The sequence below is a fragment of the Erpetoichthys calabaricus genome, chromosome 9, assembly GCF_900747795.2.
Source record: "Erpetoichthys calabaricus chromosome 9, fErpCal1.3, whole genome shotgun sequence".
NCBI classification, from domain to species: domain Eukaryota; kingdom Metazoa; phylum Chordata; class Cladistia; order Polypteriformes; family Polypteridae; genus Erpetoichthys; species Erpetoichthys calabaricus.
This window is the reverse complement of record NC_041402.2, coordinates 12,800,027-12,821,536: the sequence shown is the minus strand read 5'-3', so window position 1 is coordinate 12,821,536 and position 21,510 is coordinate 12,800,027. Positions and strand designations below refer to the sequence as shown.

Sequence of the window (21,510 nt, the reverse complement as noted above, 5' to 3'; positions counted from 1 at the left end):
GCCACTAATGACTTATTCACTGCTCGTCAATGAATCCTTATTTTATATTTTAGTATCACATCATCACAGGGCACTTTTGTTAAACTGTTTTTCCTGGTGAGGGTACTGGTGGCAGCAAGCTAAGCAGGTCAGCCCAGACTTCCGTCTTCCCAACTACAGATTCCAGCTTTTCCTGGGGTATTCCTAGATTTTCTCAAGGCAGATGAAAGATATTATCCCTCCAGAGTGTCCTGAGTCTGGCACAGGGTCTCTACCTAATGGGATGTGCCCAGAGAGCCACCCGGGAGATGTCCTTATGACATGTTCAAACCACCTCAGCTGTCTCCTCATGATCTGGAGAAGCAGCGACATGAGGCTCTCCCAAATCACAGTTTCAGTGTCAGCCCAGCCAGCCTGTGAAGAAACCTCACGTGTATTCACAATCTCATTGCTTTGGTCATTACCCACAGCTCATGAGCATAGGTGAGGACAGGTATGTAGATGCACTGGCAAACTAAAAGTGTTTTATCTTTCGACGCCGCCATCATAGACTGGTATGTATATTTTGACCTCAGGCAGAGTTTGTGACTTGCTTAAGGTCTAGTTAGCTTTACTGATGCTGATGGGACCAAAAACCTTACAGTTTTACATTTATGTCATATTCAATATCCACCAATCAACCCTTATTTTATATTTTAACAGCATATGTCATTAGGAGGCACTTTGTAAGTAGAGATCAACAATACAATTTGATATACATTATGGTTCAATGGCTTACTTAGAGTCGTACAAATAGTTATTGATAGGGACCTTCTAATTTAAAGTCTAAAGCCATAGTCACTTTTAGTCACTTTGTATGTTAACAATACACATCAATAGAAGATACTTTAAAGAGTAAACAAGACTACAATAACCTGATGAGATTACCCTATTCCCAGCAAACAGTCTCCAGTTTCTCCTGCAGAATTTCCAGACACTTCCAGCTCATCGGAGAGAAATAATCCCCTCCAGTGTGCCATGGGCCTGTGCCTGTGTATTTGTGCCAGTCACACTTTCCATAGGAGGTGCCTGGGGGGCATAGTCAATACACAACAAAACCATCAACTGGCTCATCTTAGTCCCAAATAGAAGGCTTTGAGTTTCTAGAATCTTCACACAGCACAACAATTAATGCTTTTGAAAGTTTTCAAAATCCTCAAAGGCACTGATCAAGTAGATCCAGCAGACTTCTTTCATCTTAAGGGTGAATCACACACTCGAGAACACCAGTATACATTATGGGAAAGGGCATTTAGAACTGATGTAAGTGCATTATTACGCAAAATGTTGTGGGGCTCTGGAACAAACTATAACGTACAGACGTGTAGTTGAAACGGAAGTCCTGATAACCTTTAAGAAATATCTGGATTAGATATTGGGATATCTTAGCTATTAGCTAAACAAACAAGGTTAAGGGACTGAATTATCTCCTTTCTTATGTCAGATTGTTATGTTCATCACCAACTCACTGAACCTGATCAATGTATTTCAGAAGTTGAGGGAAGCTAAAGTCCATTCTGGCAAATGCTAATTGTAAGTCAGGAATTGCAGTACAGTTTGTTGCACTTAATTTTGACCTTTGTAATAGAGTGTTGTACCGTGTTAGCCATAGATTGATACAGGAGAAAATAGGGTGAAATGACATCTTTATTGGCTAACTAAATTGATTACAAATGCAAGCTTTCGAGGCAGCTAAGGCCCCTTTGATCAGGCAAGGTGTGATGAAGGGGCCTTAGCTGCCTCGAAAACTTGCATTAGTAATCTATTTAGTTAGCCAATAAAAGGTGTCATTTCACCCTATTTTCTCCTGTGTTGACCTTTGTAATGGGCAGCTGGGATTCTTACCTGGCTGGGGCACCTCCGTAACGGAAGAACTGGGGGAATGACCTTGCACTGGGCAATACCTCCCCCGGGATGACAGAGGGCAGCCCCCCTGGCTTGCTACATTGCCACGGAGCAGGGAAGCTCAACCCTGCTGGGTCCCGTGGCTACAGCCTCTGCAGGACTGCCGTCACACCCGGAAGTGCAGCCGGAAGGAAGTCATGGAACACCAGGAGTACTTCCGGGTGCTCTATAAAAGGGGACAGCTGCCACAACTCGGGGAGCCAGAGTCGGGTGGAGGGAGAGGAAGCTGGCCTGGAGGAGTGGAAGAGGAAGAAAGAGAAAGAGAGAGACAGAGACAAAAGAAGAAATGAATTGTGTGCTGTGCTGTGCTTGGGGACTGTGTCTTACTTGTGGGGAATGGGGAAGGCGTTTCCCACGAGAGAAAGAAGAAAATAAAAGTCCTGTGTGCTTTGAAGTTATGCCTCTACGTGTGTCTGTGTCAGGGTTGATTTCACGCCTTTTACCTTCACACTTTTGCAATGCCATTCTACGTACTGTTTATTGGGCTAATGCTGTTTAATTTTATTTATCTCATAAGCAATGTTTGCTTTTTTTCTGCACACGCAGTGCTTTTTGACCTACTTGAGTGAGTGTGCTGAGCGTAACGTGTGATGGGCTATCACCACACTGAGGGTTGGATCCTGCCTTATGCAGAATCTTAACCTGCAACAATTTAATGGAGAAAAGAGCTTCAGGGAACGAGTAACTATGCAAACACCGGTGGATGCAACACATTTTCTCAATTCCATCCATGATAACACAGTCTAAGCAAAGCAAATTTGGTGAATCTTATCATGTTCTGAAAGTTGTTGCTGATAATGGGAAACAAATGTAGACAGTGTTGTACTTGGGGAGAATGGAGGGTATTTATTGGTTTCCTGGGTTCATTTTGGTGTAACTTTCATAAACAGTTAACTTGACTCTTGTTCTAAAATGCAACCTACTTTGGTTTTATAGCTCTGAGTTGCAATGAAAACGACGGTGACCACTTAGACAGAGACTCCCAATACACCTCCAATCAGAAGACAAAGCGCATGAGGACCTCTTTTAAACATCACCAACTGCGAACCATGAAGTCTTACTTTGCCATTAACCACAATCCGGACGCTAAGGACTTGAAGCAGCTAGCGCAAAAAACAGGCCTTACTAAAAGGGTTTTACAGGTGAGACTTAACTATTGTGTCTTAGTGGACGTGGAAGTAGTGGTCATTGTTATGCATGTTAAAGCAAGAGTTCAGCCTTTTCTTACATTTGAATAGGTGGCTGTTCATTTTTGAGATTAACATGCTTATCATGCTTGGGGAAGTCGTGGCTTGGGCTATGGGAAATTCAGTAAAATAATAATCCACAAAACTTTGTAATTGTCAAATTTGGAGAGATTTAGCTCTTACAATGGAATTTTAAGATGAGTAGCAGGTGCAGAGTCTTCAATCTAAAATCAAGCTCTGCCACCAATAAGGCGCTCAACTGAGTCTTCTAATAGTTAAAGTCATACAGCGGAAAAGAAAATGAACAGAATTCTTTTTTCTGGTAAATCCAAGCAACACAAAAAGTTGAACTCTTGCTCTAATAATTGCTTCTGTTCACAGTAGATGTGTTCCCACATAAACAAGCATTTGGCAGTGAAGCATACCCTAAAATAGATGGCAACTTCAAGTATAGCCTTTCCACTGCTGAAGGACATATTGTAAAATAAAAATAGTTTATGTGATGTGAAACATTAGGCTAAATGGACTATAATTATAATTCAGATGGTGTGAATTGTAGTAAATATCACTCATTTGTATGCATGCTTTGAGATAATGAAAGTGGAGTATTAGCCTTGAACTTTATGGTCTATTTTAAAACCTCTCTATTGCATGTGATAAGGAAAGTATCTTAGATGCATCCTTGGAATTCTTTTTTTTTTCACCCTCTGTTTCCAACTGCAATGCAGACGGCTGGATTTATAGGCGAATCGCTAGCTGTATACTGTGAAAATGCCAGACTAGCCTGTTCAGCTAGTGAAGTCTTTATTTCAGAAGGGGAATTAAACAGATGGTATTTCTACATGCCATCATTTTGCATCTCCTATGCCGAGCCTCTATTGCTCTCACTCTATCTCCTCCTTTTTTCTCAAAGTACAGATTTAATGAGATATAGAGATTAGTAGTCATTACATTCTTTAGTAAGTTAAGATAAACTTATGTTAACTAGCTTTCATCAGTCAGCAAGGTTAAATGCCAGATTGTATGCAGATAATCATATAATGTACAAGGATCAAAATAACAATATTCAAAATCCTGCCCTTTCTTTTGCTTGCTGTTTTCACGTCTTCAAATAAAGGTGTTGTTTTGCAGCACTTTCTTTAAATAAAAGTGACTGAAATGTATTTGTAACAGAAAACAAAGTCTGTCTGTTTTTAAGCCATCTGGGGTCCTTAGCTTGAGGTGAACAAACAGGGGATAAGAGCTTCAAAAGCGACTGGGAAGAATTTGAAATTTTTACGCCATTTTAAGCCTTCAGAAAAGAGATATTTTACATCAAGCAAAGGAATGAAATCGGGTGCCCCCTGTTAAAAAATGGGACGTCAGCCAAAATACAAATTGGTTGTATTTCACGGCTAACAAGCCGGTGATGGCAGGATATTCATTTCTAATGGTTTAGAAGGGGAATACTTCGCCCTGAACAGTGCACCCATCGTCATCGAGTGATTTCAACACAGTTTAGGAAATGTATTTGAAAATAAGGAAATAGGTTAATAAACAAAAACATGGGATGCCTATGAAAATGCAAATGAAAATTCGCAACATCTAGTTCTTTAAGCTTTAAAGCTTTAATAAAGTTCTATCTAAAGTTCTATAAAGCGCAGACTGAGATGGAGCTCCTTTATACCTTGAAACCCATGTGACCTAAAGAAGCCCTTGTGAAGATATTTGTAATATAGTGCCTTTCATATCTATCTATCTATCTATCTATCTATCTATCTATCTATCTATCTATCTATCTATCTATCTATCTATCTATCTATCTATCTATCTATCTATCTATCTATCTATCTATCTATCTATCTATCTATCTATCTATCTATCTATCTATCTATCATATAGTGCCTTTCACATCTATCTATCTATCTATCTATCTATCTATCTATCTATCTATCTATCTATCTATCTATCTATCTATCTATCATATAGTGCCTTTCACATCTATCTATCTATCTATCTATCTATCTATCTATCTATCTATCTATCTATCTATCTATCTATCTATCTATCTATCTATCTATCTATCTATCTATCTATCTATCTATCTATCTATCTATCTATCATATAGTGCCTTTCACATATCTATCTATCTATCTATCTATCTATCTATCTATCTATCTATCTATCTATCTATCTATCTATCTATCTATCTATCTATCTATCTATCTATCTATCTATCTATCTTTCTAATTGGGATTTATTGCAAAAAGTCTACAATGTTAAAGGAATGCTGCACTCAAAAATTACATATTTTTTATATCTTACTCACGTCATGTACTTTGTAGTAATGGCCGTGAAGATTTTTTTAATGTTATGTTTTCATGCAGAATGGGGAAGATAAACTTTAACATAATGAAAGCCAATTATTGCCTAAAGCTGTACAAGGCAAACAATGTGAAAACGTCCATAGAAATATACAAAAAAAAAGACTTCACGTTTGTCATGTCGCATATTATCCATATGTTACTTACCCCATGGATGAAAAAAAAAAATCATCTCATGTTTTCATGAGAAAGGAAACCCAAAGCCTCCTAGGAAGAACTTTTTGTATTAAGGCTGGAGTATTGACCATAAAATTATTGGTGAGAGGTGGATTTTAAATTCAACAAATCATTCCGATGAGGCTTTAGGTTTTCTGTTTATGATGTGCAGTGATTATTTTGGAAGTACCCATTTAACAATATTTTGGCATAAACAAATCATCCATTTTGCTAGTTTTGAGCATATGACTGGCTAATTGACATGTGGATTATGTGGCACGAGTAATGTTAATGTTTGTTTCTGTTTTCCATACACATTTTTCACATGGTTGTACAGCACCAGTCACTATTACCTTCTATTATATCATAAACCTTTTTCTCTCCATTTTGCATGAAAACATGAGATTACAAATTTTTATTGGCCACCACTACAAAGTACATGGGGTAAGTATCATATAAAAATATCATTTTTGGGTGGAGTATTCCTTTAAAGTGAATGGGTGCGCTCACTGTTAGTCATTTAACTTTAATTTCACTCCACCTTTTGAGAGGCATGGTGGTAACACACTGAAAACACTTCCTGGTGAATTCCCAGACATTACATTTAATAAACCTAATTCCACCAGTGTGTTTTCTGAGGTGTGTCCAGTGGGTCTTCTTCTAGTAATAATAGTACTTTTATTTTATATAGCACCTTTTATATTCTCACAGTGCTTCACAAATATTCCAAAAAGGCACAATAGGAGTAGAAGCATAGAAAAAAAAAATCACAATAAATAACACTGGGTATAAACCAGTATCAAAGCATAAAACACCAAAAGACATAAATGAATGAAATGTGGACTAGAAAAGCAAAACAGGTAGGAATAATAAACAATAATATACAGACTTACATACCCAAAGCACTTCAAGTGGCTCATCTCAGAGCTTCAACTCCAAAAATAAACTTCTGTTTAAGGTACCTAGAAAAATATATTCTCACTGCAACATTTTTAAGATTTTACTCTATTACATTATGGAAACTTAATATATTGAGCTGAATTTATGGCCATTGAGAACCACAAAGAACTTTGTAATCTCAGAATGAAAAGATAACATTTACCAGTATTCAGAGATTATTTACATCTCATTTGAAAAAATGTTTATTTGGAAAAATGTAAATTAAATAAATTAACTAGCGTGGAGCCTATAAAAACTTTGTATTTTTTAATATTTCACTGTGTTACAATATGAACTCTTAATGTATTTATGGGGGATTTCTGCTATTGATTGCTAGATAGTTTTTGACCAGTTTGACACTGAACTCAATAAAAGAAGTTTGAAAAATGAAATCCAGAGATAAATAAATCCCACAATGTCAAGTTTCATAATTTTAAATGAATATAAGCAAATAAAAAATAATCCTAAGCAATATACTGCAGGCATTTTACTATGATTCACAAAACATAAACTCATCGTGGGGACAACCCGGAGTTCCTTAGTGCATTTCCTTACAAAACTGACCTTATAAAGAGAAAATAAAATTCAAATAAGATCTGAAATAAAGCTAATAAAAACACCAGTCAGGATAAGTGGAGAAAAAGACTTGCAAAGTATTTAAAAATTATTTGTCAGGGCTGTAAAATCCATTATAGATAAAAAGAAGACATGCCATAGAAGAAAGCACTGGTATTGGCGAGGAGAAGGAACGAAAGGAGTAAATCCAATTTGATAATGGAGAGCAATAGGCGGAGAAACTCTGTAATGTCAAATTTCATCATTTTGAATGAATATAAGCAAACAAAAAACACTCCAAAGCAGTGAATTGCAGGTTTTTTACATGATACAGGAAACATAAACCTATTGTGGGGACACTTTTCTTATGAAGACCTCATGAAGACCAAAGACAATAGAAATAAAATTTGAAATAAAGCTAATAAAAACACCAGTTTGATAAAGGAGAGAAAAAGACTGATAAACTCTGCAATGTTTTACCATTTTATAATTTTGAATGAAACATATAATTTATTGTGAAAAGAGAAGCCATGAACAGAATAAGGGTAGGGGAACCTCCAGGCACCCCATTCAATTACTTCAGCAAAACTAAGTTAAATAAATCAAGCAGTGGATACAGTAACTCCACTATCCAATATATTACAATTTAGGCTTGAAAATATGCACTTCTGCGGCAAGGTCTGTCTCCTCCAGAGGCTGGTCCCTGAATGAATGCTAGTAGAAGGAGCAGGGTTTCTGAGTTCATCCTGGAGGTGATGTCACTGTTCCTTACTCGGCTCGTCTTCTGCTCTAAGGAAGTAAGAAGACAACACATGAACAAGTGAGCAGCCCCTTGAACTCACTTCCACACCTTCACGTCGCTCAGAAGGCACTCCACTAGCATATACACTTGACAATATACGGTATATATTCTCTATATATAAAATCCTAAGCCTAAAAGTGCAACGATTTTATGTGACTTTTTATGTCACGTTTTAATTGTCATGCTTTAAATCGGCCTTATTTTAAAACCTACATATATATGTTTGGTGTCATTGTTTTCAATTTACAGAACTTTAATGTGATCTTGTTAGATTTTCAGATTATAAACTAAAATATCAAGAAACTCGTTTGTATTTAGGTGATTTAGTTAGCTGAAGGTGGAGTTACAATGACCCCTTGCATACCACTTTAGTTTTCATGTGATTTTTTTCCTGTTATTTAAATGAGTGGTTTTAAAAAAAAGTTTTTTTTTTACCTATACGAATGTCAGTTAAAATAAATGGATCATTTATTTAGTCTCTTATAAATACTCCTCGAGCATAGTAGACCTTAGTTTAACGGGAATACCCCAATCGGTAAGAGAGTAAATATTTTATTCTCATTTCATGATTTTTACTCCGTTAAATAATAATTAAGTTTTCTTTTACATATTTATAGAATTTCAGATTTTTGGCTGCAAGTGTGGTGGCCTACCAGGCTGCAACTGGGGTTTGGGTGTTGAAGGCACCAGGGGACTTGGCCCCCCTAGTATATATATATATATATATATATATATATATATATATATATATACATACAGTATATATCCATCCATCCATCCATCCATGTTCTAACCCGCTGAATCCGAACACAGGGTCACGGGGGTCTGCTGGAGCCAATCCCAGCCAACACAGGGCACAAGGCAGGAAACAATCACGTACAGGGTGCCAACCCACCGCAGGACACACACAAACACACCCACACCCACACTAGGGCCAATTTAGAAACGCCAGTCCACCTAACCTGCATGTCTTTGGACTGTGGGAGGAAACCGGAGCGCCCAGAGGAAACCCATGCAGACACGGGGAGAACATGCAAACTCCACGCAGGGAGGACCCGGGAAGCGAACCCAGGTCTCATAACTGCGAGGCAGCAGCGCTACCACTGCGCCACCGTGCCACCCAGTATATATCCTCTTTAATAAAATCCCTTTGTGCGTCCAGGTGTCCGTGTGTGTGTGTCTTCTGTTGAAGTGCGCATGCGCGATATCAGAGAAAGTTAGAGGCGTTTTACGGAAATACAAACCAGTATTACTGCGAGAGGAAATTAAAGGTACACAACACAGTGACTCATATTACAGCCACATACAAGCCAGTATTACTGTCAGAGGAGATTAAAGGCATATTACCGACGTGCACGCCTGTATTACCGCCAGAGAAAATTAAAGGTATATTACAGACGTATGAGCCAGCGTACGTACAAGACAGTATTACTGTCACAGAAAATTAAAGATACACAATACACGGCGGCAGCCCATGAAGAACGGTCAGCTCAGCAAGTAAACATCAACAAAAGAAATGCTGAAAGAAAGAAAAATACGACCAACAAAAAGAATGAGGTCAAAGTCCCTTGCCATTTAATATAGACTGTTCCTATTAATGTTTATGCACTACTGTTCTAGCGCCCGTTATTGTAACGGGCTAAATGACTAGTATAATATATATTCATAGCATTCATAGTCTGAATCTCGATTTGATTGTATGGGTGGTTACCTAGTTAGAAGGTAACCACCCATACAATCAAATCGAGATTCAGACCATGAATGCTATGAATGTAATTACTCCGATCTCCAGGCTGTAAAATAAATAAACCACATGCCGTGGCACAGTGTAAAGAGGCTTTGCATCTGACGCTGACGTCTGAGGTTCGATCATCGAGACGGGTGCAGTGAGTGTGTACACCTGATGAGCCCAAATAAGAGCAAAACACATGTCGCGTACTCTTTGCATTATTTGACAGTAAACTATGTAATATATATATATATATATATATATATATATATATATATATATATATATATATATATATATATATATATATATATATATATACACACTTTAAAATGTTCATCAGTAAATGCCATAGATGAAATGAAATCAGCTGAAATTAAAGTGACTATATACATTTATAAAGTATATAAAGTATTAACACTCTTATTAAATGTGTTTAACTGGGATTTTTGTCATTGATAAACTCTAATGTTAAAGTGAAAAGAATGACAAACCTTTATTAAGTCATTTTGATGTATTTAAATTTAATTAGTTTTATTAAAGAAGATCTTAAATAATAAGCAGGCTTAATAAATAAATGTGATAGCTATAAAGAGTACTTACAATTCGTTTTTATATTTAACTAGCTGTCCCCTGCACCTCGGCCCATGTAGTAGTGAAACAGGACAAACTTTAGAAATCCGTAAACAAACAGGTATCGCTAGCTAAGTGGAGGCTAGTTACACTCCAAAATGTGGCCAAAGGTAGACCGACTCGAACGGAGGCCGGCATGTGAGTGAGGAGGGCCCTGCCCGGCTCCCCACTCCTGACGTTATACTTCCCCCTCCCCTCGGCCTCTGTCTCTTGGATTAGCACGAATATATTGCTCCTGCAAGCAAACTCTGATACTTAGCGTTATGAGAGAAGTCGCAAAATCAACCAGAATGTTCAAGGAAATTGTAGAAAAAAGCCTGATCTAAATCCGTCAAGTAGTTCTGTCGTGAAAAGCGGACAGACAGACAGACAGATTGTTGGATTTTATATATAGAGAGATAATTTTACAATATGGAATCTTAATGTTTCAAATTGTTGTCATTAATCAAAGTAAACAATTTAAAGTGAAACTGAAGAGTTGCTACCATTTTATCAGGTGTTGTTGGTATCATTAAACATATTCAAATCCTTTAAAGAAAGCTTAATTTTGGAAATGGCAAAGAGAAACGAAAATACTGCATGTCAAGAGCATTAACACCATCTTTATGTTTTATTGTGATATAAAATAGAATTTTTTTTTTGTATTTAATGGAGTCTGTTTTTAAAATAAAAGTGGAGAAAAACAAACTGAAAAGATGTTCTCATCATTATGCTGATATACTTTAACATATTAATTTCCTTTAATGAAGACCTTAACTCAGAAAAGAATCAAATTATAGGGATGTTTATGAAATGTTTAGTTTTTCTTTTGTTCACATTATATTGTGTTACACTGGAATATTGAAGTCATAATTTCTGCTCACGCTTGTCGAGCGATTTTAATATTTTCAAAAGTATTAATATTCTATAAAAAGAAACCTAAAAAAAACAGTCCTAAGCAATGAGTTGCCCGTGTTTTACATGAATTAGAAAGCACACACCTACAGTACCTTGGGGACATCCCATAGCTGATTAGTGCATCTCCTTACAAGGCCGACCTAATAAAGACAAAGACATTTTCAAATAATATCTGAAATAAAACTGAAATAAAACTAAGAAAGAACACCAGTCAAGACAGGGCTGTAAAAATCCATTATAACAAATGCAAAAAAATATGCCACGACCACAGATTTATGTTGAACAAGGCGTCCTTGGAGTATTGGAAAAGAGAGAGGGTGAAGAAGGTAAACTAACAGTACAATGGCAGCTCTAAATAAACTGCAATGTTCCATGACTGAGAGGGTCAGTACTGTAAATGGTGCAAAGATTAAAAAAAAGACTGATGCTAGATGCTTTTATATTACTCTTCACTGAGTACAGGCGACATGTTCAGTGGTAAACTGCCAAGTATCAATTTTACAAATAACACAATACAGCATTTGCACACATGAAGACATGGAATTGTTTAAACACACAGGAAAACAAAGCAGAAAATAATTAACATAAGTAGGGCCTAGCACAAGCACCTTGAGCATGGGAAAGGTGCTATATAAATATAATGTATTATCTGTCCATTAATTAATTATTGACCTAAAGCCAGTTGACAATATAGGAGAAGAAAATAAAAACTCCAGTCCACAACATCCCCAGAGGAAATAAACCTCTGGAAGGCTCACGGTCAATTGTAAGAGAGTAAATCAAAGGCAATGTGGTACACATGATGACATTTTGTAGTTAACTTGGAAATAACGAAGACGCTTTATAATTTTCTGGTACTTGTTGGCTTCACCACAAAGATGATGACGATAATAATAATAATAATAATGCTAATGCTAATAATAATAATAATAATAAAATTAAAAGAAGAAGAAGAAGGAAAACATACTAAGGTAGGATATATGAGCTAAACTGCAAATAATAATTGCCACTTCATAACAACAGCATAAATAATGCTGTAACAAGCTCCAAAATGGAAAGACTGAGACACACATACTGAATGAGAGTAAAGCCTGATAATGGATATGTTTATTTAACAATGAATGATCCACAGCTGCGGTGGGTTGGCACCCTGCCCGGGATTGTTTCCTGCCTTGTGCCCTGTGTTGGCTGGGATTGGCTCCAGCAGACCCCCGTGACCCTGTGTTCGGATTCCGCGGGTTGGACAATGGATGGATGGATGATCCACAGTCGTACTTCCAGAAGAATCAGCTCCCGTTATGGCCACGGGAAGCACCTCATAAAGTAACAGTTATACTGAAACTAGCCAGTAGTTCACTGTAAAGGTGAACTGTGGTGTGCCATGTCTCTCTGGCTCTATTTATCCAATGCCTCTGTCTGCTTTCTTAAATGATTCAGAGGCTCATGGGAATGCAAAGCTCTGTATACCTGTGTGACATTTCACTGTCAATCAATCATCCTGTCCAACATATTTTCAGTTTAATATGATGACTACTACAGTACAGTTTGCATCCATGACTACCTGTGTATTGATACTGTAATATTGCTTGCGATTCACATATGCGTGCACACGCACACCTGGGACCAGCATGGTGATTTGTATGAATGCAGCTTGCTTTGATATTAAACTCATGGAGCTGTGATGAAATGTATGAATCGGTGTATTACCTCACATGATGTAAAGGCGTTGAAAGTTTTATGCAAAATTTGAGAAAAGATTGGTGGTAAGTCAGTCATTATCCAACCCGCTATATCCTAACAGATGGTCACGGGGGTCTGCTGGAGCCAATCCCAGGGTGCAAGGCAGGAAACAAACCATGGGCAGGGTACCAGCCCACCACAGGGCACATACACACACACCAAGCACACACTAGGGACAATTTAGAATCGCCAATGCACCTAACCTGCATGTCTTTGGACTGTGGGAGGAAACCCACGCAGACATGGAGAGAACACGCAAACTCCACTCAGGGAGGACCCAGGAAGCGAACCGATGTCTCCTTACTGCTACCACTGCGCCACCGTGCCACCCAAAAAGATTGGTTGTGACATACACAAATCATTGCTATGGCAAAGCTGAATTTTACGTATAATATTACCAACACTTTAACTTCGGCAAAACATGGGTTCTCGGCATAGATGGAGCTAATACGTAATGTATAATATTTGTTACGAATATTATTCTGTCTCTGTCCAGTTATTTCATTTTATGTGTTCATTGTTGTCCAGCATTTCCAAAACATTCTGCCTTTGCTGGGATGTGTGTATGTCTAATACTGATGTCAACATTAAGCAAGTCTGTACCCTAATTATGCCCAATAAATGAGTATTTTAGCTCCGTCAACCTATAAAAAAGCAAATCACTACTCGCTGCTCTTCTTTGGTGCAAACCCGATAACAGAGTAGCCATGTTATCTCCTGGAAATTAACAACAGAAACTGACTGGTCAGAATCGAAACCGCAGCACTGTGAACACAGACACACCATGTCACCACATGGGGAAGCTGTATGGCCAACTGAAACCAAATTATCACAAACATGCAGATTATTATTAAGTTACCTCCATATTATCCAGTTACAAGAATTACAGTTTGTATTAAAGATACTGTATATCCATCCATCCATCCATCCGTCCATTTTCCATCCCACTGAATCCGAACACAGGGTCACGGGGGTCTGCTGGAGCCAATCCCAGCCAACACAGGGCACAAGGCAGGAACCAATCCCGGGCAGGGTGCCAACCCATTGCAGGATACTGTATATGTTAAGCAAATAAAAAGAAAGACAAAAGAAAAAAATTTATACAAAAGCATATACTCATCCAGAATATAAAACCAAAACATGTGTTCCTAGGTTTTCCCTTTATGAAGGAAAGCAGGGAGTTTAAAAATAATCAGTGAAATCAACAGAATGATTAGGTCATCAGAGCTAATTATGAAATGATGATAGTAAAATGCAAAGGGCGCTCAGCAGGCTCCTATCAATTATGGAGAATCCACAGCATCCACTAAATAGTATCATCTCCAGACAGAAGAGCAGCTTCAGCGACAGACTGCTGTCACTGTCCTGCTCCACTGACAGACTGAGGAGATCGTTCCTCCCCCAAACTATGCGACTCTTTAATTCCACCCGGGGGGGTAAACGTTAATATTTAACATTATACATAGTTATTGTCTGTTTTTTCACCTGTATTATTATCATTCTTTAATTTAATATTATTTATTGTATCAGTATGCTGCTGCTGAAGAATGTGAATTTCCCATTGGGATTAATAAAGTATCTATCTATCTATCTATCTATCTATCTATCTATCTATCTATCTATCTATCTATCTATCTATCTATCTATCTATCTATCTATCTATCTATCTATCTATCTATCTATCTATCTATCTATCTATCTATCTATCTATCTATCTATTATTAAAAACATTTAAGGGGTGATCAAAAGGTTTTGAACTTGACTTATTGAAACACCGGTAAAACCAAACACGTTTTATTTTTAATATAATCCCTGTAAACACTATAGCACTTGATATGACATTCACTATTCTTTTCCATGCCAATCAGATATAACGTCTTGCTTGTGACATCACTTTTCTGTTGTTGACTTGACACCTTCATCTTTGAGTTGGAGTGTGGTGCAACCCTGTTGGGATCCGCAGGCGCCGCTGAGCCCTTTTGGGCAGTTCTTCCGCCATACCCGGAAATGCTGCCGGAAAACGTAGTAATCAAGCACCTGGAGCACTTTTGGATGCGTTATAAAAGGAGCCAGCAGCCACTACTCAGGGAGCCAGAGTCGGGAGAAAGAGTGATGAAGGAGGAGTGAAGGAGGAGAAGGAAAAGAGTGAAGAAAGAGACTTATGATATTGCACTGTGCTTGTGCTTGGACTGTGTCATACTTGTGGGGAACGGGGAAGGCGTTTCCCACAAGGGAAAAAGAAAATAATATCAAGAGTGTGCATTAAACATGTGTTCCGTGCTTGTCTGTGTCAGGTTCAGCTGGCAGTGCCAGCCTGGTGGGCCACAATAGAGAGAAGAGGAGAGGGCCCAGCACTGATCCTTGGGGCACCCCCATGTTTTCCTGGTGTACCCTTGACATTTTCTCCTTGTGAAGATCTGCCCAAGAAGTGGGACCTGAGGGAAGTCCCAAGGTTGCTAAAGTCAGAGAGGGTGGTTGACCATGTTGAATGTAGAAGTATTATCCAGCAGATGATAAGAGAATAAAGGTTTACCGTTTATAGTGTCACTATTATCATGTGTAGAGAGTACAGTCACAAATGGGTTCAATGCTTTTTTTAGAAATGAAAACAATTCAAACGCTTTGCTTCTCTGTTTTTGTTTTGTGTAGAGGTGATTAGCCGGTAGTCAGTCGAGGAAAAAGAAGGTTTTCTTTTCGGCTTCTTCTCCCTTCGTTTTTAACAGTGTTGTAAATGGCTGCAGTCCTGCTCCAGCTATTAGCACTTGTTTAACAGAGAACTGTAAATGATTTCAGTTACCCTTTATATATGGGCCAGAAAAGCGTTCCTGGGCTACAGCGTACTGTTATTTTTATTGCACCATCTGGTTACCCCATTAAGAGATGATGTCTTTCTTTCTTTCTTTCTTTCTTTCTTTCTTTCTTTCTTTCTTTCTTTCTTTCTTTCTTTCTTTCTTTCTTTCTTTCTTTTATTGACACTTTTACTGAGCTATTCCCCTTATTCAATTCTGCTTTGTGTCAATGGTAGCCTGATGTTTCACTCGGGTGCTGAAATTGTGGTTTGAGAAGCCTTGCGTGAATTTTATGAAATTAATAAAAAAAAAAAAAAAAGTCTAAATTAGCATGAGTCACCCTAATTAGGGGCATTTATTAGAAATGTAATGATTGTCTTCATGAGGCAGAACTACTTAATAAACAAGAATAGTTGGGTGAAATATTTGAAATATTAAAAGGTGTGCTTCAATTTTAATGTTTAATGTCTAACTGTTCTCGATTGTAATAGAAATTTGTCATTTTCCACCCTCTGATAGAGGGCTAGATCCCTAGTATAGGATCAGAAATCAAAAATAACATCATATTCACTATCCTTGAAATAATCCCAAACAATACCCCACATGCTTATGTTTGAAGTTTTGTAATTTATAATGTTCTGGCAGTAGTTCTTAGAGGGCTAGGACCACCAGAAAAGATTCACATATCAAAAATATCATATATTGGCTCCAGCAGACCCCTGTGACCCTATAGTTAGGATATAGTGGGTTGGATAATGGATGGATGGAAAAATATCATATGATGGATGTTCAAAAAGTTTCCTCACTTTTATATTTTCGTTGTTAAATGGTGAAGGCAGGAGGCTGGAGTAGTAATTGGGCATTAAAAAGGTGGTACGACGCTGAAAGAATTGCATCGCAAATGAAGATGACTATGTAGAAAAATTATGTCATTTGTTTTTGAAATTCTTAATAAATACAGTTATAAAAAAATTGCGGAAACCTTTTGAACGTCCCTCGTATTTGTGATCAGCTACCTTGCAGCATAAAATAACACTCTGCATACCTTTATTACAGATTCCCATTTTTTCAAAGTTTTGTGAAAAGGAATAACTTTGACCCCTCATATCCCATTAGGGGGTGATCCCCTGGCATGCACAACTTCAAGTCCTTCTGATCATTTTAACTGAAGACAGCTATTTCTTCACTATTTAGCATAATGTTGTAATTTCCTGCACAACATATGGTCTGAAAAAGAGTCTAAAAATGAGGGTGTTTAGGACTAGAGGGCTGAAAATAACGGCCATAACAAAGCCTGTCGTCTTGCATACCAAGACATCGAGACGAATTGAATGGTGCGTCATATGTAGTGATTTCAAACCATTCGTAAGTAATTCTTACATAAAAGGGGGTTAAAAAAGGAACCCCAACAGATCCTGAAGGGGATAAACTGATAACAAAAGAAATGGCAGGGCACCTAGCCAGAGTAATTTCACCAAAGATGCTCAATGTCCATACTCACACTGACTACTGTGTCCTGTTCGATTGGTTTACAGGTGTGGTTCCAAAATGCCAGAGCCAAGTTCAGGCGGAATCTCTTGCGGCAGGAAAACACGGGTGTGGACAAAGCATCGGATGGCTCAACGTTACAAGGTGGAACACCATCGGGCCCAGCGTCTGAAATCTCCAACGCCTCGCTCAGCCCGTCCAGCACCCCTACCACGTTGACTGACTTAACCAACCCCACTATGCCAACAGTTACGTCGGTTTTAACGTCAGTGCCTGGCAGTCTAGAGGTCCACGAATCTCGGAGCCCATCACAAACTACTCTGACCAGTCTTTTCTGATGTTTCTTCTATTTGCAATTCCTATGGAAAGAAACAATTCAAAAGAAGAAAGAATTTAATTTTATCCCAGGTCTGTTTTAGTCCCTTTGTATGACTGACTACCTAACAGCACTAAAGAGCTTTTGTTTTTTTTTTTTGTTTGCTTTGCTTTTTTGAGGATTGAAGCAACTGTTTTTTTTTTGTTTTGTTTGTTTTTTTCAACAACATGTTTACAGACTGAAGAAGAATGAAACTCAGAAACTCGTTCATGGATATAAAATGTGACACAACATTTGTGTAACTGTACAGTTTTGCGGACCGAGTAAGGGAATGAATCGTCAAAAGTCAAGAGAGAACGACAGCAGCATCACCTCCCCCAAAAGATCTTGTTGTATGTTGTGTATTTTCAAAGACTGTCATGTGCCTTATACACTGTCTTTTTTTATTACGCCAACTTTTCATGCCCACCTCCTTTGATCTGAATTGAATGCAGGTATCTGATTTTATTTTCTCAAATTAACATTGGGCTTTTGCTTCCTTCGGTTAAAATTTCATGATGACTGCTGGATAGATTTCAGGTGATGTCTTGTGTGTTTCAAGCATATTACACGTCCTTAAAACACATAGAGGGAGAGGTTGGCTGGTAAAACACAGTTTGGGCTTACTCGATCATTTTGGTAACTTTATATTTTTAAATGACCAGGTCTGACAATTTCCTATCCATCATAAATAAATGTTCCAACCGTACAGCTTTCCTTGACTTGTGCCAGCTTCACTCCATCTGTAAATGGTCGTGTTTGAGAGATCTAAAGAGGGCCTTTTTCAAATTTTTTTTCAAAGGATGTAGAGAAAGTGAGTTTAATCCTCCCACCCTCTGTGTTTTGGGTGTAATTGATTTGAAACATGTGCCCAGAAAAGAGGTTTGCATAATTTTACAAAAGTAAGAACAGCTACTTTTACCTTTCCAAAATGCCCAGTTCTGTAGATTTAAAATCAGATACAATTTCTTGCTATTGTGTAGTCATGACAGTTTGTTTAAATGACATGAAGATGTGTTTGAAAATTGCACAGTAAAACGCCTAATCTGGTCTTAAGTTTGACATGTAACTTAAATGCAAACAATAAGAAGCTAAAGGATACCATTTTTGCCTTTATCTATTTTAGATTTAATATGTCGATCAAAGCTAAACAAGTAAACGAAACTGACAGTTGTATTACCCACCGTCACAGTTCACAGAAACTGAATTGGTTTTTGCTTCGTCGACTCATTATTATGCATTCATTTTAAAATGACTATACCTCAAAAACATATATACCTGAACTACATTTTAAAATGAATCCAGTTTTAGTGATCTAGGCACTCCTTTTGACACACACACACACACACACACGCTTGCGGAAAAAGAATATTCTGGTGATATTTGTTTATTCCTTTAATCCCACTTCTGAAAAGGAACAAAAAAGAGAAACAAACAGAAGTGGCTTTTTAAGTGTATAAAAAAAAAAAGCATTTGTATTAATTAGGATGTAAAGGGTTCTTTTGTTTATTTTCAATGGCTGTAGTGTAATATAATACAAATGTAATACAAAGTTTTTATGCATTCAAGTGTTGAATCCGTTCAAAGAAATAAAATTACAAAATATGTTGATTCTTCAGTGAACATTCATTTTGAGCAAATTCTTTATTTAAAACTCTTGAAAAAGATCATATATGTATTATATACATATATAATATATACATACATCTATATGATGTTTATATAATATTTATGCACCCCTGTAATGGAAAAATTTGGGTAAAAAATGTATGTATGTATACATGTATGTAGGTGTGTGTGCGTGCGTGTGTGTATATCGGTTTTAGAAGATGAAATGAAATATGTATATCATATATGAAGTGTGTGTATATATATATATATATATATATATATATATATATATATATATATATATATATACATGTATATGTATATATAATACAATATATATACAATATATGTATATACAGTTTATATACATACAAACATATATATGTGTGTGTGTTTATATTTACTGTATATATATGTATAATAATATATATATATGCATTTCTCATATATATAAAAACATGTACTTTTTGTTGTTTCTAAACCTGCTTTTTTCATGTGCTTCATACAATATACTTTGTGAAAACTGTGTACATGTACTGTATGTGCCAGGTAAATAGTGAGTAAAAATAAGACACAGATAGACAGATCACTGAATCTAGAACATAAAAAACATAATATTGTATGTACAGTATGTCATATCTATATATGTTATGTATATGGATATATAATATACTGTATTTTGCTCTCTGCCTCTCTCTCTCTACCTCTCTCTATTTATCTATCTATCTAGATATATAAATATATATATAGATATATATAGATATATACATATATATCCATCCATCCATTTTCCAACCCGCTGAATCCGAACAGGGTCACGGGGGTCTGCTGGAGCCAATCCCAGCCAACACAGGGCACAAGGCAGGAAACAATCCTGGGCAGGGTGCCAACCCACCGCAGGACACACACAAACACACCCACACACCAAGCACACACTAGGGCCAATTTAGAATCGCCAATCCACCTAACCTGCATGTCTTTGGACTGTGGGAGGAAACCGGGAGCGCCCGGAGGAAACCCACGCAGACACGGGGAGAACATGCAAACTCCACGCAGGGAGGACCCGGGAATCGAACCCAGGTCCCCAGATCTCCCAACTGCGAGGCAGCAGCGCTACCCACTGCGCCACCATGCCGCCCTATACATATATATATATATATATATATATATATATATATATATATATATATATATATATATATATATATATATATATATATATATTATATATATATATATATATATATATATATATATATATATATATATATATATATATATATATATATATATATATATATATATATCATATAGTGCCTAGAGATAGATAGATACTGTAGATAGACAGACAGATGCATATTTTATCTAAACTTGCTATTTACTTTAAAAGCTCATATATAAATTGTAAGATCATGAATAAACATGGAAAAAAAATATATATCTGGCTCATAACCTGTACAAAATTATTTCCAGTATATGCATATATCCAGCCATCCATGTTAAGTCTGCTTTTTTCCCTAATAGCTTTGTAGATGTAAATAAAAATTATATACCATATGAATCATATTATATATCTATAATATGTATTATATGGATACATATTTAATATACTGCTATACATTTAGTACTCTTTAATTGAAAAAGAGGATTTGCAAAATGGCTCGGTGAATATATAAATCCAAGTACTCTGATGTGTCTGTGTGTGTACATCCATATATTGATGTAAGAATTTAAAAAATAATTACATAAATATGATTTTTTAAAACTGTTAAACCAATACACACACACACACATGCACATTTCTCTAAATTCATGAGCTTGTAATGAAAAAGCAGATTTAGAAAGTATATGTATGTATGTGTATTATTTGTTTTTTTAATATATATATATATATACAGTATATATGTAAAGTTCTTATATATATATATATATATATATATATATATATATATATATATATACATGAGGGTTATTGAAAAAGTTTCTGCACTTTTATATTTTTGTTGGAAATGGTGAAGGAGGAGTAGTAATTGGGCATTAAAAAGTTGGTACAACGCTGGAAAAATTGCATCGCAAACTAAGGTGACTATGTAGAAAAATGATGTCATTTGTTTTTGAAATTCTTAATAAATAGAGTTTAAAAAAAAAGTGTGGAAACTTTCTGAATATCCCTTGTATATATATATATATATATATATATATATATATATATATATATATATATATATATATATATATATAATATACAGTATGCACAAATGCACATTAACACACACACATGCACACACATGCACACACACACACACACATATATATATATTTATATACATGTCTAATATTTCT

At 36.5% G+C, this 21,510-nt stretch overlaps 1 protein-coding gene across 4 annotated transcripts in view; it reads left to right on the top strand.

The window, feature by feature from the left end:
* Positions 1 to 19,179, top strand: part of LOC114657372 (LIM/homeobox protein Lhx2) — a 412,444-nt gene extending 393,265 nt beyond the window's left edge. For all 4 annotated transcript variants that reach the window (XM_051931945.1, XM_051931944.1, XM_051931942.1 and 1 more), the window contains exons 4-5: positions 2,860 to 3,065; positions 17,249 to 19,179. In XM_051931945.1, the coding sequence (XP_051787905.1) occupies positions 2,860 to 3,065; positions 17,249 to 17,539 (497 nt within the window). In that variant the 3' untranslated portion in view covers positions 17,540 to 19,179. The remainder of the gene's footprint in view (positions 1 to 2,859; positions 3,066 to 17,248) is intronic.
* Positions 19,180 to 21,510: the final 2,331 nt, after the last annotated feature.